This window comes from Formica exsecta, unplaced genomic scaffold (genome assembly GCF_003651465.1).
Source record: "Formica exsecta isolate Colony F162 unplaced genomic scaffold, ASM365146v1 scaffold120, whole genome shotgun sequence".
NCBI lineage: Eukaryota > Metazoa > Arthropoda > Insecta > Hymenoptera > Formicidae > Formica > Formica exsecta.
Window position 1 is genome coordinate 1,881,671 of NW_021848537.1, and position 15,253 is coordinate 1,896,923.

A 15,253-nucleotide genomic window follows, 5' to 3' on the forward strand; every position below is an offset into this window, starting at 1 on the left:
AGGGAAAGGACATTACGTGGTGCACGATATGATGTCGGATCGATATCTCGCACCGGCCGCGTTATGCTTTCTCAACACGATTCGCTTGCGTAACACCGTTAATAATAATGTTTCGCATTAATTTCCCTGCAATTCGCGCGTGCTCTTGATATCAGCCGGAATTGAGAAAGGAAGATCTCATTTTAATTAGCTCGCTTCCCCGCAATTTTTTGACGTTTATCATCAGAGAGGGCAATTATTTCCGGTTGTAAATAATCACCTTAAAAAGTTTAATTTCCAAAGAATTATTTCGTATTTAATTAATTAATATTTAATAAAACTTTGATATATAGACTCTCTCGCAATTCGATTTAAATTTCGACAATACTTAATCGCTCTAAAATCTACAATAAATTAAATCGCTTTAATTTACGAGTGCACGGGGCGTAAATTAATATCATTTTGGAATTTGATTTACAACTTACTTTTCTGTGCTTTGACGGAAGTTTAGCATAGCGTATTGCAACAGGGAGTGCTTGCCATCGTTGATCGAGACGGGTCCGCTTTCGTAGATGCTGTCCTCCTGGAGCCTGACGTTGTCGTCCTGCTGTCGCCATTCCTGGCTCGGGCTTAGTAGCTGGTTTTGCAGGTTTTTCTGATGATTCGCTTGGTTGACAGCTGACACGTGGTTGGGCACGCGACCGATCGATACGTGATTCTCATGCTCGGAGATTACGTGATTGGCATGATTGTGAGACTGGATGTGATTCACGTGATTCGCTTGCGCCTGGATAGTCTTCGTCATTTGGGATACGTGATTCTCGTGATGATTAACCTTCTGGAGCGGCTTCTGATCGATCTGCAAATCAAGTATATAATTATAATATAATATCAATTTTTATATCGGTAACGATATAAAATTTATAATATAAATTTATATATATTTTTATTTTATTTTTATTTATAATATAAATTTATATATATTTTTATTTTATTTTTATTTATAATATAAATTTAAATAAAATTCATATCAAAATCTTAATTTTCTAAGAAAAGTTTTCAAATTTATTATTCATTTTGTAAAAAGATGTAATAAATTCACATAAATTTGCGAGATAAAGTTTCAACCTTTAATGCATTACTGTTTTTTTTTTTTCACGTTTATTATTTCGTTCATATATATTTTATGTATCGATGATAGATTATATTTCGTAAAAGTTTCCAAGGAGACGTCAATTTATCTCCTTTAATCGCTCAAGCCGCGCGTGTATCGCGAAAGCGATCTCATTTACGAGCCGGTAAACAGATCCATTTTCCGCGCTTCTCTATTTCCCTCAATTTTCCTCCTGGCGCTATCGCGCGATTCGCATCGCTCGTAGCATCGATCTTAGCACGCGAGTAAAACGGGTTTACTCCCGTCTGTCAAGTGTACCGCAACCTGGTACAGGAATGCGGCACGATACGACCATCGCAGGTGTTTCTTCCTTTCGGCCTTCGCTGCAAGGAGGAAGGAAAAAAAAAAGGAAATAGAAGAGAGTAAATTAGCGACACAGCTTCCGAGATACGCGGCGATTTCTCGTGCGCGCCGGCCTAATATCAACATGCTCGGGTAAAAGAAGCGATAAGACACCAAGGAAGACACTCCTTCGCTCGTCTTTCTGCTTTCGTCGATTACCGAGATTTGCGACGGAAAGTAGGTGATTACATCCTGTACGTTTCTTAATATCCTCATCGCGTACGTACGGCCTCTCTTCGATATCTGTTAGAAACCTGACCGCTCGCGTGTTCTACACACGCGGTTTCCTTTTCTCTCGAAAAATGAAGAACATTGATCGATTAGATCCGCCGACAGATACGAGAAATAGTTCATCGTAATTATTATTAACAGATAAAGTATCATTCGTATCGATTTAGGTGTGAGAAAAAACTAGCGCTTTTTTGAGGTAAGAGAAATCGGCTAATTGTAAGATAAAATGATATTAACAGTCTAATAAAAGCTCCATGATAAGAATGCTGCTTGCTTTAAACATATTGATTTTTAATAATATATATCGCATATTTTTTACACGAAAATAATTCATCGTTCAATTTTATTCTTATTATATGTAAGTAAAATCGAGATCCTGTCAAGGTAGAATTTTCGAAAGGACGAATCATCGATCGCGCGATTTTGTCTGATGTCACGAAGCAATATCGGGTTTATCGATAATCGTTGAGAGAAGAACGCGCGAGCAGGATAACCAGATGTCGACCCTGACCTACATAAACGTTAATGCACCGAGACGCGACGTAAGACGTAAATGCGGTTGCCACGCGTTCGGATAGTTATATCGCGACAAATAACCGGTGCGACGATCTAATGATGACAAAATGACAGAAATGGATTATATGTCAAATATTATTTTTTTTCAAATCCTGAATCTTGTAGCTTTTCAACAAACAAAAAATTCAAATTTTTTCCGAGTCGGTATATTAATTAAGTTGATTAATAAATTCTTTTTTGTATCTCTAAATAACATAAAAAAGCCCAAAATATATTTTAAAAAGATGTCTCTTGGAAATTTCTATGGATAAAAAAGTTAAATTATATTATCTACCTTAAGATTTTTTACTTGTATCTCATCCGGATTTATTAATTATAATTTTTAAAATAAATATAACAAAAAATATCAATTTTTTTCTCGTTTATACTTAATAAATAAATAAATAAATAATATTTGCGTTCCGTATGATGAATAAATAAATAATAATGTTAAATAAATAATATTTGCATTCCGCAATTTACTTGATTCAATCTATCTCGAGATGGAGACTTGAACGCTCGGATTCGTAGATAATAATAAACGTGACGAATGAAATTGCAACCTGATAACTCTTGACTTTCTCATCTAGCTTCTTCAAGGTCTCCTGAATGGTAGTGAGTGTTTTATCGTTCGCCTTTTCCTCGATCTGCGTCTCGCCGTCGTTGCACATCGTTGCATCGGTCTGCGTTCTTAGCTCCTCGAATCTCTTCAGAATCTCGCGGACGCTCAGCTTGCTCCCATCCGCGTTCTCCTCGGTGATGGTCTCCATCTTCGTCGCTTTGCGTTCACCGTTAGCTCGCGCGACGATCTGCTCGCCGTCATCCTCCTTAATCATATTACTTTTCAATTCGTCGTCCTTCAACTTCTGCTGGACCGGTTGCTTCCTCTCTCGAGTATTTTTCGAGGCTGCTACGACATTCCTGCAATTTCTCAGCTCGCAACCTTCCTCGAGCCTGAGCTGCTCGATGGTCGGCTGGCGATCATTCGCTCGCACGATCGAGTGCGAAAAGGGCTTTTGATCTAGCCTAGACATATCTATTCTAGGAATGTTCTCGTAGTCGAATTTTTGCTGACCGAAGGCCTCCTTTTTAAGGAGTTCTGCGCCTTGTTTAATATTTTTGTTCACGTCCAAGTGCTCGGAGTCTAGCTTCTTCTTCTCTCTACCACCGTCTTTTGCGAAGAATTTGATGAAGCTGCTTCTCTTCGTCTTGGACGTTTTGTCCGGATGAGATGCCTGTTCCAGAAACGCTCCTGAATCATCGGTGTGTCCGTACTCGTCGCTGCTCAACTCGGATTCGGAAGACTTCATCAGAAGACTATCGGGAGAATTTGTCTTGCGATCCTCGTCCGATAAGTTCTTCATCTCCCTGCCTATAAAATTATTCCTCTTTCGATAAGCCAGCTTCGAGTCCTGATTGTCATAGTGTCTCCAATAACCCTCGTCCAGGCGATTCAAGGGACTCTCGGGTGTCAGTCTGCGTTCCCTCATGTCCTTTCGATAATCCGACATGTCCTTACGAACGAGATCGCCGGATTCCAGTCTGCGCAGAAACTCGGAACGACGCACGATTCGCTGCACATTGCTGAACGCTTTGGGTTCAAGCTTATAAAGCTCATTTTCCGAGAACTCGGAGTAGTCGGTGAATTGATTGAGAATATCCGGACGATGCTTCTGTCGACGTCTCAACGTCGTCGGCAATTCAGCCCAGTTGCTGATGAGTCTCCTGGAGAACACACCTTCCGTATCAGATACTTCTCTCTCCATCGCGGTAGCGTCTTAAGGGAAAGCGGATCTTAATGGGATGCATGTGTCGATATAATTGACAAGATACAATTATTCGTACATCCGTATCTTGTTCCTCGAAATTATTCTTCAGCCAGTAAAGTTCCGTAGCTCTTCTAATTCCAAACAATCGTAATTTCACTCGGATCTTCCGAAGAGGAGATGTAGATCACGGATGAAGGACCGTCCGCAAGGAACATGGTGAGAACATGGCCGGAAGAAGGCTCTCGTGGGATCGCGGTCGAACAATGCACGCTTTTAATTATAATTACCTCGCACCAACAAACTCTCCCCCGTCGCGGCGAGCGAGAAAGCTTTCATGCTTCCTTGCCAATTGTCGCGCCACTCGTCGCACGATTAAATACAGGCGCGAGTGAATTTTTGCTTTTAAACGAGAAGGAGAATTCTCGTGCATCTGCTTGCGGAGAAGATACTCGCCAGATGATGACGAAGTAACGGGCTTTTATATGCGAACGATCGTCGTCTCTCTACTGGAACAAACTGCTGGGAAATCGGAAAACAACGGATGGATCGATCATGTGATCTCGCTTACGTAAATACGAAGGACCGCGCAAGATCGTTAGCGATCGTGCAACGATAATCGCCGTCACGTTCCGCTCATCGTCGTTTTTACGCCGCCGTTTTTTACCACGCTAAGCGCGAATGGCGCATATCTAGTCTGCGAGAGAATAATGGTCGTTGATTAACTATACAGTATAAATGGAGAAACGTACATTAATGATCGAGCATCATTATCATTATTTATTATTGACCTTGTTGAACGTTGCGGTTCTACGGCTGTGCAAGATCAAAGTCTCTCGACAATGTCATGTTTTTCAACGTGTTTATTTGACACTTGATTATTGCTTGTCATTTTTAATTGGCATAAAAAGATGCTGCTTTGGCATAACAATCTTTTAAAGTGTGTATGTCATTTCTTTCCAGGAAACGAATCTCTTTGTGAAAGTTAATGAAGCTTCACGTTTATCTATTTTCTAGAAAGTTTATACTTCAAAAAAAGACACGTTTTTTTAAAATATCTTCTCGCTCAAAGAAAAGCTGTGTATCTTTATAATTATTAGCTTCAGTATCGAAATATCGCGAGATATAGCTTCATTTGCAACTGTTTGTCGACTTTTTAAACTCGCGTACAGCAAGATCTTTAACAAATCTTGCTCTTCTCCCCCACAAAAATTAGCGCGGGCAACGTCACTGTTGTCTTCCCGTCTTCCGGCTTTGCATGATGGAACCGGCTTCTCGTTTTTTTCACCAACGAATTCTTGGCAAAATACTTGGCAAAAAGCCTCCTTCGTCGGCTTCGCAGCACTTGAGAGTCTTGCCGCGGAGCGTGAATGCACGCTACACCTCGCGGCACGACGGCAGTCGATGAACTGAGGTAATTCTCGTCGCCGCAAGGCTTCCGATAGGGTACCGCCGTTCTCCGACGGTACCCCCTCGGAAAGACGGATATCTGGGTCGGATGCCCCACCATTATCGCGGGTCCTCGCGGTATGCGTGGCGCACGCTAGCATGGAAAATTGGTGCTACCGTCGAAGAGGAGCTCCTTATACCGCTCGATCTTGTTCGATTGGAACGTACGTTCTCGATTATATACGTACTTATATGTATATGTACATAGAGAGAAAGAAGCATCGTTTTACATACACGAAATGTTTCTGTACTTAAATAATCGAGATGGGGTAATCGTAGTCGCGTGTGGAGTAACTCGAACGGTAAGAATGATCCTAAATTTGCGTTACCTCCTTTTGTTTTCTGTCAACAGTGATGAAATGCTGATAAAGTAAAAACTGTTGTAAATATTATGCGGTTCGGGTTTCATCGCACCTTCTTTTATTGCTGCCATGGCCGAATTTTTAATATTCAATATTAAGTTTTTTTTTGTAATTAACTGTCAAAAGTAATATTAAAAGAATAAAACTTCGATATATCTATTTACACTTATAAAAAGCTTAATTCGCGAGAAATTTGTTAATAAATTAAAAACGAGAGAAATGTTTTTTTTTTTTTTTTTTTTAAAGAACAATTCAATCTGACAATGAGTTGGTAAGAGATCTTTATGGATGAAAGAAAAAATCCCTTACATTGTATCTAGCGTAGCAATTTCGCGCGCCGCGCGAACACCGCAATGAAATAGAAATCGGAACCGGAAGAGGGAGGAAAAAGTCGGAAGCGATAGCTCATTACGCGAGATTATTGTGATTTGCGGCTCGATGGGAGCCGTCTCTGGCAAAATCTTGTCCCACGCTTGAATACCGTCCGCGGTACGATTTCAGTTTTTCCGCGTGCGTTCTCTCGTCTATTGAAGAGGGAAAAAAAAAGGAACCGGAATTTTCAAAGATCCGCGAAAACAACGACTTTCCGAGTTCACACGATTGTTCACAAACGACGCACCTGCTCCGGAAACGACCGATTATCCGTGGGCCCTTCTGTGCCCTTAAGTCCACAAGTACGTAGCTCGCACAACACGTGTATATATAATCTTTCCAATCTCGAAATTATTCTTACATAATACCATTTATATTGTTACATATTTTTTATTTCGCAGTTTTATAGTAAAATAATAATCACTTTTTCATTATTCCATTATAAATATCTGCGCTTTTATTTCGTGCGATTATCCAAGGATGCTTCAGTTTTCCAGAGATAGTTTTCCACATTCATCGTGTCGAGAAACCGATTTCCGTCCTCGGAGAAACGTCAGTGGTACTTTCTCACTACGCGACTCGTTTCTATACCCGAAGCATGTACGGAAATTTTTTTCCTCGCACCGGTTCGGAGAACGAAACGTATTTTACGTGATCCGGATCGTGAAATATTTTTTGTCCGATGTAAGGAAGACCGGTCGAACGATAGCGAAAGCGGGAAAACTTTTCACAATCTAACATTTTCTATTACTATGTGCCCCTTCGTTCCGCAATACTACCACTCGACGAGATGTCACGTGGGAATGTACGGTATGCGCGAGCCAAGTGAAATTGAAATTGTCGTTGTTTATTTCGCGCGCTTACGACACGATGCTATTATTTTAATGAAAGGTGTTCTTTGGCCTCGAGATATTTGATTGGACGGTCGACTCAGCAGAGAGATGTGGGATGACTATATTGAACTTTCATTCATAGCATTTTCCCATATCATATACGAACGCTTTTAAATGCGTAATCTTATTGTGTATGGAGGTTTCAATATGTCTCTTTTAAATAAAAAAATTATAATTTCTGAAATTCGAATGACTATAATTTAACGCCATTATTTTCTTGAAAGCAAATATGTTATAAATATATAGATAAGATATATTTCTTTATCTCGAAATACCATCATAAATGCCTAATTGAACAAAAAATAATTTCTGCATTTGAAAAGATAATGTATAATAAATTGACGTGTTCTCAAGAAGAGAGAAAGGTACGAGTTTTAATGAGATTTATACTCCTTTTCTATTCCGTGTCAATTAAACAATTAACACGCAATGGAACCGTTTAACTTGCAAAACAATAGTTTTTCCGTAGCTGCAGAGATCTCAAACAAAAAAAATTTGAAAAAAATTTACACACACGTACATACAGATCATTCCAAAATATTTTTTCTCGAGGGTTGCGCAATATAAAAACAAAAGATTTAAAGGGAATTTGGGCCAATACAGAAAAGAAAGAAAGAGAGAGAGAGAGAGAGAGAGAGAAATAACGAGCACCGTTTCGCATTAGCAATTCAAACCGCTTCCGGTGTTCGTATAAGCGCGAGGTACGAGCAACCATCAGTAAATACGAGTTAGTTGAACTCGGACTCGCTCGAAAGAAGTCCAAGTACCTGGTTCTTTTTTTTATCGAACCATCGTTTCTTTGCGCGAGGAGTAATATGAATCAAACTATAACGACACTGCGCTATTTGATAACTCATTAAAAAATTATTAATTAGACACAATTTTTTTTTAAATATAAAAATTATTTTTATCATACATATTCTCTTAGTTTTCAAAATATCAATCATCAAACACTCCACTCTTGATTTTACTCGTGAAAGATGTACTACTTAATAATAAAAGAAAAATATTATAGTGAAATGAAATTATTAATCCCTCGGGAAAAATGCACGTGATAGACAATGGAGCTATACACAACTTGGCTTTCTACAACTGTCATCTAATCTCCTTTTGCATCGCCGACGATTCTATCCACATGATATTTTCATGAATACTGAATACTGAATACTCGTATTTTTATATATAAATGACGTGAGACACGACGCGTCGCATTCTTCCATTCCGATCCTTTGACATCATTCCGTCGATTATAGACGTCGAAGGAACATTTTTGCTCATCTCCTTCAGCCTCGCGAGAGAGGCAACGGTTGTACACGCACTTCTTCGCGGTTCTCGCTTCTTTTACCGTTACATAATCCGTAATGGAATTCCAAATTGTGCGCATACCTCATTTAACACGCTGCCGTTTATGCGCAAATTGCTCGAGAAAAAAAAAAAAAAAAAATTCCAATCGGATTCAACGGAGGACGAACAAATACACACTCGATTGTCAACGGCATGATGTGAAAGTGAGATAGCAGCGAAAGTTCAATGTAAAAGGAGTCGTGCGATACAGAGGAATCATAGTTTTTAAATTACCGCCTCCCACATTTCAATGGTATATTACATCTCTTACATCGAAACACGTATAAGTTGAATGTGTGCTACATCGTAGTAATCGCTTTAATAGACATTGAATTGAAAATTTGATTCGACGCATCTTCTTATTCAGTCATTTATTCTCCGCTTAATTTTCTCTTTTCCCGAAAAAATATTGAAAGACTCGAGAGCCCGCAATTTAAAAGTGAAATCTTTGATAAGTTAAATATACATATATTGGAAAAGAAATTAGTATTCTCTCTTATTAAGAATTCATTTGTATCTAGCCATCGGTATGTCTGTTCGAGAGAACGTTCGTCACGCTAAACGATTCTCGAATCGCGTGCGGCGACGATGCATGCAGGTGTAGATGATGAACAGGCATACCGTGTGTTATGAGAAATCCGATCTCTCTCTTTGTACAAAAGACGAAGAGAGACGTGTCCATTTTTTCTCTCTTTTTCTTTCTCATGCAAAAAATCGTACTGCGTGCCTCACGATCTTAATTATTTACTAAAAATAAGCGCGATCAAGATTCTTGAAGTCAAATATATTTAGACAGCATAAAAATGAGAGAAAGAAAAATTAAAATGTTCGAAGGATCAACACTCCTCTCGTCGCGAAATATTGCGATGACGAAAAGGGAGATAAACGCTCGAAGGGAATCTTCTCGATGGCGACATTCTCGCGGGAAGTCGATATTGCGCCGAAAACAAACCGGCACAGAGAAGAATAGAGGTATCGAGGTGCGCTCGGTAATGGATCGCTGATTCTCGACAGCGGAAAAGCGGGAGGAAACAAAAAGAGGGACGAAGAAGGAGGCATTGGCCAGCATATGTGACCGCTCACCGGAAACGCAATTTACACTAGGCGTTGCCCGTTCACAGGTCGCCTCGTTACAGAATACGAGGTGCACCGTTATCGTTTCCGCGGCGATCCATCGCTAATTAGTCGCGGACGAGCGGGCTCGTTTAGAGAAAAAAAAAAAACAAGGATATCGTCTCTACTCACCAGTCTGATGTATCTACCGATCATCTCCGCCAGCTGGGGGGCGCGATTCGTGTGGAGGGGTAACCGAACCCCCGAGGCGATTTGCAACACACACACGCCCGCTCTCGAAGAGTTGACAGAGACGATTTCTTCCAGCGGCAATGTCTCCAAGATTATCAGATCGCCGTTAGCCGTGCGTTTGATTAGTCGAAGCCCGTGATGTGATATCGCCACATGTTGCGTTTCCGGATGCTGCGGCCCGATCTGCGACATAATTCAAATTTTCTCTATTTTTAAAAGAACTTTATGTTATTAGCTTAAAAAAAGTCAAGTAAATTTACCGATACTGGAAATATCCTGGCAAAGTATAACGGCCATTGCTTCGCCATATCTACGATGTTCTTTTTGATCGTGATCTTGTGCTGTGTGCTCTGGAGATTGTCCAACGTGACGCCGTAGTTATCCAACATCTTCAGCATATTCTGCCGGTCTTCCTTGGCGATTCTTATGCTCGAGGTCGCCAGTACGTCGTAGGCGACCTGACAGAACACCAAGTGCAACGCCAGAGGACTGTTGAGCGTTTCGTTCGGCGCGAAAACCTCCTTTTTGACCCTCAAGGTCCACGTGACTCTGTTGTACGTGAAATGCGCGGTAGATGTTTGCGGATACAGTTTGGTGTTCACCACCTCCTGAACCTTCTCGATTTCCGGCTTGTCCGCGGGCGGCAATACCGGTTTGAGAAACTCCGGCCACTCCTCGATTTCGATTCTCTCCATCTTGTCGGTGCGATGGGTCGACGCCACGCTCGATCGCCTGTCCATCTCCCGATCGAGCTTGTTGAAGCTCTGCCGCGCGACAGTGAACGATTCCCTCGTGTTCGGAATGACGCCGAAATCTCGCGGCGATGGCATCCCGAAGCTATCACGGGATTTTGGAGACACATCCCGAGTCATGCCGAAATGATCGCGCTTACCGTTCGAGCCATCGAACGCGTACTTCGAGTCGAAGAGTTCCGAGTTAATTGTAAGATCGCGGCGCGAATCGAAATCGGAGCTACGATCGCGCGACAAGCTCGCGAGATCGGTGCTGTCCTTCCCGTAAAAATCCTTCGACTTGGAATCCTGAGAGCGAGATTTTTCGTAATCGTTTCGATAATCGACGTGATTGTCGCGCAGATGCTGCTGCGAAGCGAAGATGTCTCGGCTTTGACTGAACATCTGACTTTTGGAGAAGTGATCGAAGGTCTCGGAGTCCGGCGATGTGCGGAAAGAGTCGCGTCCTTTCGGCTCGATCGGCGCTGGTGGTGATCGCGGTTGAGGTACACCGGATTGACTAGAAACGAGTACATCATTTAAGGAGAAACAAATATTACGCTTGGTATATAAAACAAGATCTTTTTTTGTTTTAATTTTTGAACTTTTTTCAAAAACTTGAGCAAAGCTATTTTAAATACTATTTTAAATTTAGAGAAAAAATTTGTTTCGTGAAAATTCGTTGGATTCCCGATAAGATTTAACGATATCAGTACCTGTTGCTGTATACACTGCCGCCTCTTGGACTCGGAGCTTGCGGTGGCGTGATGGGTGGCGGAGGCGGTACAGGACGTTCCATCCTTTCAATCTGCGTCCTTACCACCTGAGCTTGCGTCATCATATCAGTTGTGCCCTTGGAAGTGACGCTTTGAGTGTCATCGACAGTGGAAGCATAATCATCCCATCTACCACCTGAACAAAATAATTCTTTCGATTTTTTCAATATCTAGATATATTTTGACATATATATAATTTTTTGGTATCTCTTAATATACTTTTTAATATACGAAAGACAATGTAATTACCCAGTTGTTGTTCCAATAAAAGCTTTCTATTATCCTCCAACCGTTTCACCTTTCCATCTTCTCGTGGCAGAGCGGGTTTCTCGGCCGTCTTTGTAGATCTCACACTGTGATTCGCCGTTACTTTTTCCAATCTCTGCCTCATCTCCGAGCTGAGTTTCAATTTTCCTATACTCCCCGGCGATGGTCTCTGCGCGCCCACTTCCAAGGCCGATCTGCGAAGAAATTTGGCGATTTACATCGTTCCTTGGATCGTGATACAAACATAATACGGAAAGGGAAATATCAGAGGTCTCAATTACTTTGATTTTTTCTTCTTCTTTTCCCCCTCCTCCTTGTATCCGTTTTCGTGTTTGGCCGCGGTGGCCGATGGATGCGCGGCCATGGATCGTTCCTCGTTGCTGACGATGTTCTCGATCTCGAACTCTTCCCATTCGACACCGCCTTCCGTTGCGTGTTCGCTATCGCCTTGATCGTACTCCTGATAATGCGGTGTTATCTTGCGCTGTTGTTGCTGCTGACGCATCTTGAATTCTATAAAACTATCTTGTCCTTGATTCTCGTTCGAGTCGCTGGGCGGCGGCCATCTAAGCAACATTGAAATGATGGAAGAATTAAAAATGAACGAGATACGAAAAGAATCGAATTAATCCACAAGTTTCTTGGTAAAACTCGATTCGAATTTACCTCCATTTTCCAATGCGCACCGTCTTCGCTCTTCCATATGGATCGAGAAACGGTCTGGACTCGGAAGGATCGTGAGATTCCAATGGCGGTGGCATCGGCGGAGGCGGTGGAACACCTTTGTTATTGCTACAATTACTGTCCACGCTGCTCTTCCTGTTCTTCAGCTCACTAAGCACATTAGTGAAATTGCTTTGCACGTTATTCTTGTTCAAGTTGGTTCGCTTCACCTCCGTCTGTGCCGAAGTCACCTTCCGATCTATCGCTTTTCGATCCACGCTAATCTTTCGCGCATAATCGACGCTCGTTTTTCTGACAGCTTCGGAATTTTTTCTCGGCGGACTCTGGGATCTGTGAATTTGCGCCTTCACCGTCATCGTTTCCTGTCGCTGATTCGTCGGCGTAGATTGTGCAAACGTTCCCCTTTTCTCGGTCGACCATAATTCAACATCGTCAGGTTCTCTAAATGAGACCTGATCGAAAAGAAGATTAGATAGAATTCTCTCAACCGGCGATGATTTTGAAGAATTATTTACAATGATGAGAGATTCGAACGAGGATCGACTCGAGATTAAAATTTACTGGGAAGAGCTGTGACGATTTGCTGAATAAAACATTGTATAATCTGTGGATAGAACCACGAAATTCCGAATATCTCCCTTGGATTCTGCTAAATAAGATATTTACACGATACTGCGGTAGTCGTCGGGAAGCCATACACGATACAGCGTAGGTAGGTTAGTTAAAATCAGTAGATACCTTGGAGTAGCGTCCGATAGAATCATTGGGCCCCGTATGGGCACCGATTGGGGGAGCTGGGGGGACAAGATTCATGCTTGAGGGGCCAGCGGGTAACACCGTGCTCTGGAAACACACACCCGTGCCGTGACGCGGCTCAGAAACCCATAGGATCGTCCAGAACGACGATATACCTTCGTTAAGAGTTAGCTTTCATTAGACGCGGGTATTGCCGGTTTCGGTTACCAATGATGGATCATCGAGTTAATGATGATTACACTTGCGATCGTGATAGAGCCGCGACGATAGCGGTGAACCATTCGTGATCGTGCTGAACATGCAATATCCGCCTGTGATCTAATTATCGTGATTCAACATCGAGAATATTCGATACATTATTATAATAATATTTATACATTTAAAAAATTGAAATGTTCTGGCTGCGTAAATTGGCAATTGATTTAATCTATTCGAATCACGATAAGAAGATCGATCCGGTACCGATAAATACGTAAATTTCGGACATTAGACTTTGTACATGAATTGCTCGCTTCTTTTGTTAATTTCTCACCGGTTGCTGCGTCGAGTTCTGCGGGTTCTGGACCAACAGCTGCTGCAGAGCTTGATTCTGCGCCAGTAGCTGCTGCTGTATCTGAATATTCTGCGCCATCGCGCTCTGGAGGAAAGCTCGCTGAAGATTCTGCTGATACGCCATCATGTCACCGCTCTGGCCGGGCGGCGAGTTCGGGTACTGAGGTAAACTGAGCCCCTGCATGCTGTAGATTGGAATAGGCATATAACCCGCGCCCATGCTCATGTTGGTGTTTTGGGAGGATGAAACCTGCTGAGCAGGACTATACATAGGCATCATCATCGGCGGCGACATCATGCTCTGCGCGATAGGGCTGTAATTGAAAGCCGTATTTTGATTAGGGATATCCATATTGCCACCTCCTTTGATCCTCGCCGACAGTTCACTCGCGCTGATCTCGGCGTCCTCGTTTCCCGCCAACATTCCTCCGATAAAGTCATCGACGGTGGCGAAATTGGCTCGGTAGTCGATTCCTCGTCGATTCTCGACGACTTTTTGATCGCCAGGCGACCTGGCCTCGCGCGAGCCTTTTATCGATGCGGCTAAACTGCGAGCGTCCGACAATTCATCAAGGTTACCATCCAGCACGGGCATAAAGAGCTCATCCAGGAACTGGTCTACGTCGGACGCCTGGCTAGGCACGCGTACGCGTCGCACGTGCGACGCCAAGGAAGGCGCCTCGCTGGTATCGGACATGGCGGACGATTTTACCCCGTATTCACTCTTTTCGATGTAAGCGCGACTAGACTGGCTCCCCGGTAACGCGCGTTTGCCTGGAAGTGAGAGAAATGATCCGCGTGAGGTCGATACGGAAAAATCGGGTTGCATAATTGCCGCGACTTTCTCCGCGATGGAAATTCTACATCTTACGCAAGAGCGGATTAAATAACGAAAGTGGGACCGTTAATATAATGCGTACAGATTTATTAGAAAATCTTCGAAAATCTCGAAAGATTATGATAATTTTTTCCCGTCTACTTACCAGGATATTGCGATTTGATGAACCTCGTCTGCGATCTTATGTAGCTCTTGTCGTCTTCCGATCTTCCGGTTTGACTGACCGATTGAATGTCCGGGTATTCAAAATCGATCGTGAGATCCTCCTCCTCGATGTTCGGCTCCGTTGTCCTCGTCGCCCTGCTGTATTTCCTCTCTTGCGTGACTTCGCCGCGGGTCATGTATTCGACGTTACTGACCGCCGGGGTCTCGCCGATCCTCTCCAGACTGTGATACCGCTCGTTCAATTTGGATGAGGAGAGCCCGAGATTGGCGAGTTTCACCGGCGAGGGCACGACCTCCGGTTGTAGCAAATTGTCTAAACTTCGACTGCGTTGCTTCTCCTTATCGAAGTACCGATCATTCAAGGCGGACTTTCTTGACAATCCCGTTTCCGTCGTGGTCTCCAAAATGGCCTCGTGCGACTGCTTTCGCATCTGCGTATATTATATTTTTTAACACTTTTGATAATGGACTGATTTCATTATTTTTATTTTTTTCTAAAAAAAGTATTTTAAAATTGTTTTTCTATTATTCTTTTTATAATTTTTTACGCATGAATCCGTGGTCTCCTCGTGCGACTGCTTTCGCATCTGCGTATATTATATTTTTTAACACTTTTGATAATGGACTGATTTCATTATTTTTATTTTTTTTATTTTTTAGTATTTTAAAATTGTTTTTCTATTATTCTTTTTATAATTTTTTACGCATGAAT

At 42.2% G+C, this 15,253-nt stretch overlaps 1 protein-coding gene across 1 annotated transcript in view; it reads right to left on the reverse strand.

The window, feature by feature from the left end:
• The window catches only part of LOC115241807 (unconventional myosin-XV), a 109,134-nt gene that overhangs the window by 5,055 nt on the left and 88,826 nt on the right, over positions 1–15,253 (reverse strand). The window contains exons 22-31 of the mRNA XM_029817739.1: positions 14,522–14,972; positions 13,519–14,312; positions 12,969–13,073; positions 12,213–12,682; positions 11,828–12,112; positions 11,529–11,740; positions 11,220–11,415; positions 10,033–11,023; positions 9,713–9,955; positions 465–838 (exon numbers count right to left, since the gene is read on the reverse strand). Of these exons, the coding sequence (XP_029673599.1) occupies positions 465–838; positions 9,713–9,955; positions 10,033–11,023; positions 11,220–11,415; positions 11,529–11,740; positions 11,828–12,112; positions 12,213–12,682; positions 12,969–13,073; positions 13,519–14,312; positions 14,522–14,972 (4,121 nt within the window). The remainder of the gene's footprint in view (positions 1–464; positions 839–9,712; positions 9,956–10,032; positions 11,024–11,219; positions 11,416–11,528; positions 11,741–11,827; positions 12,113–12,212; positions 12,683–12,968; positions 13,074–13,518; positions 14,313–14,521; positions 14,973–15,253) is intronic.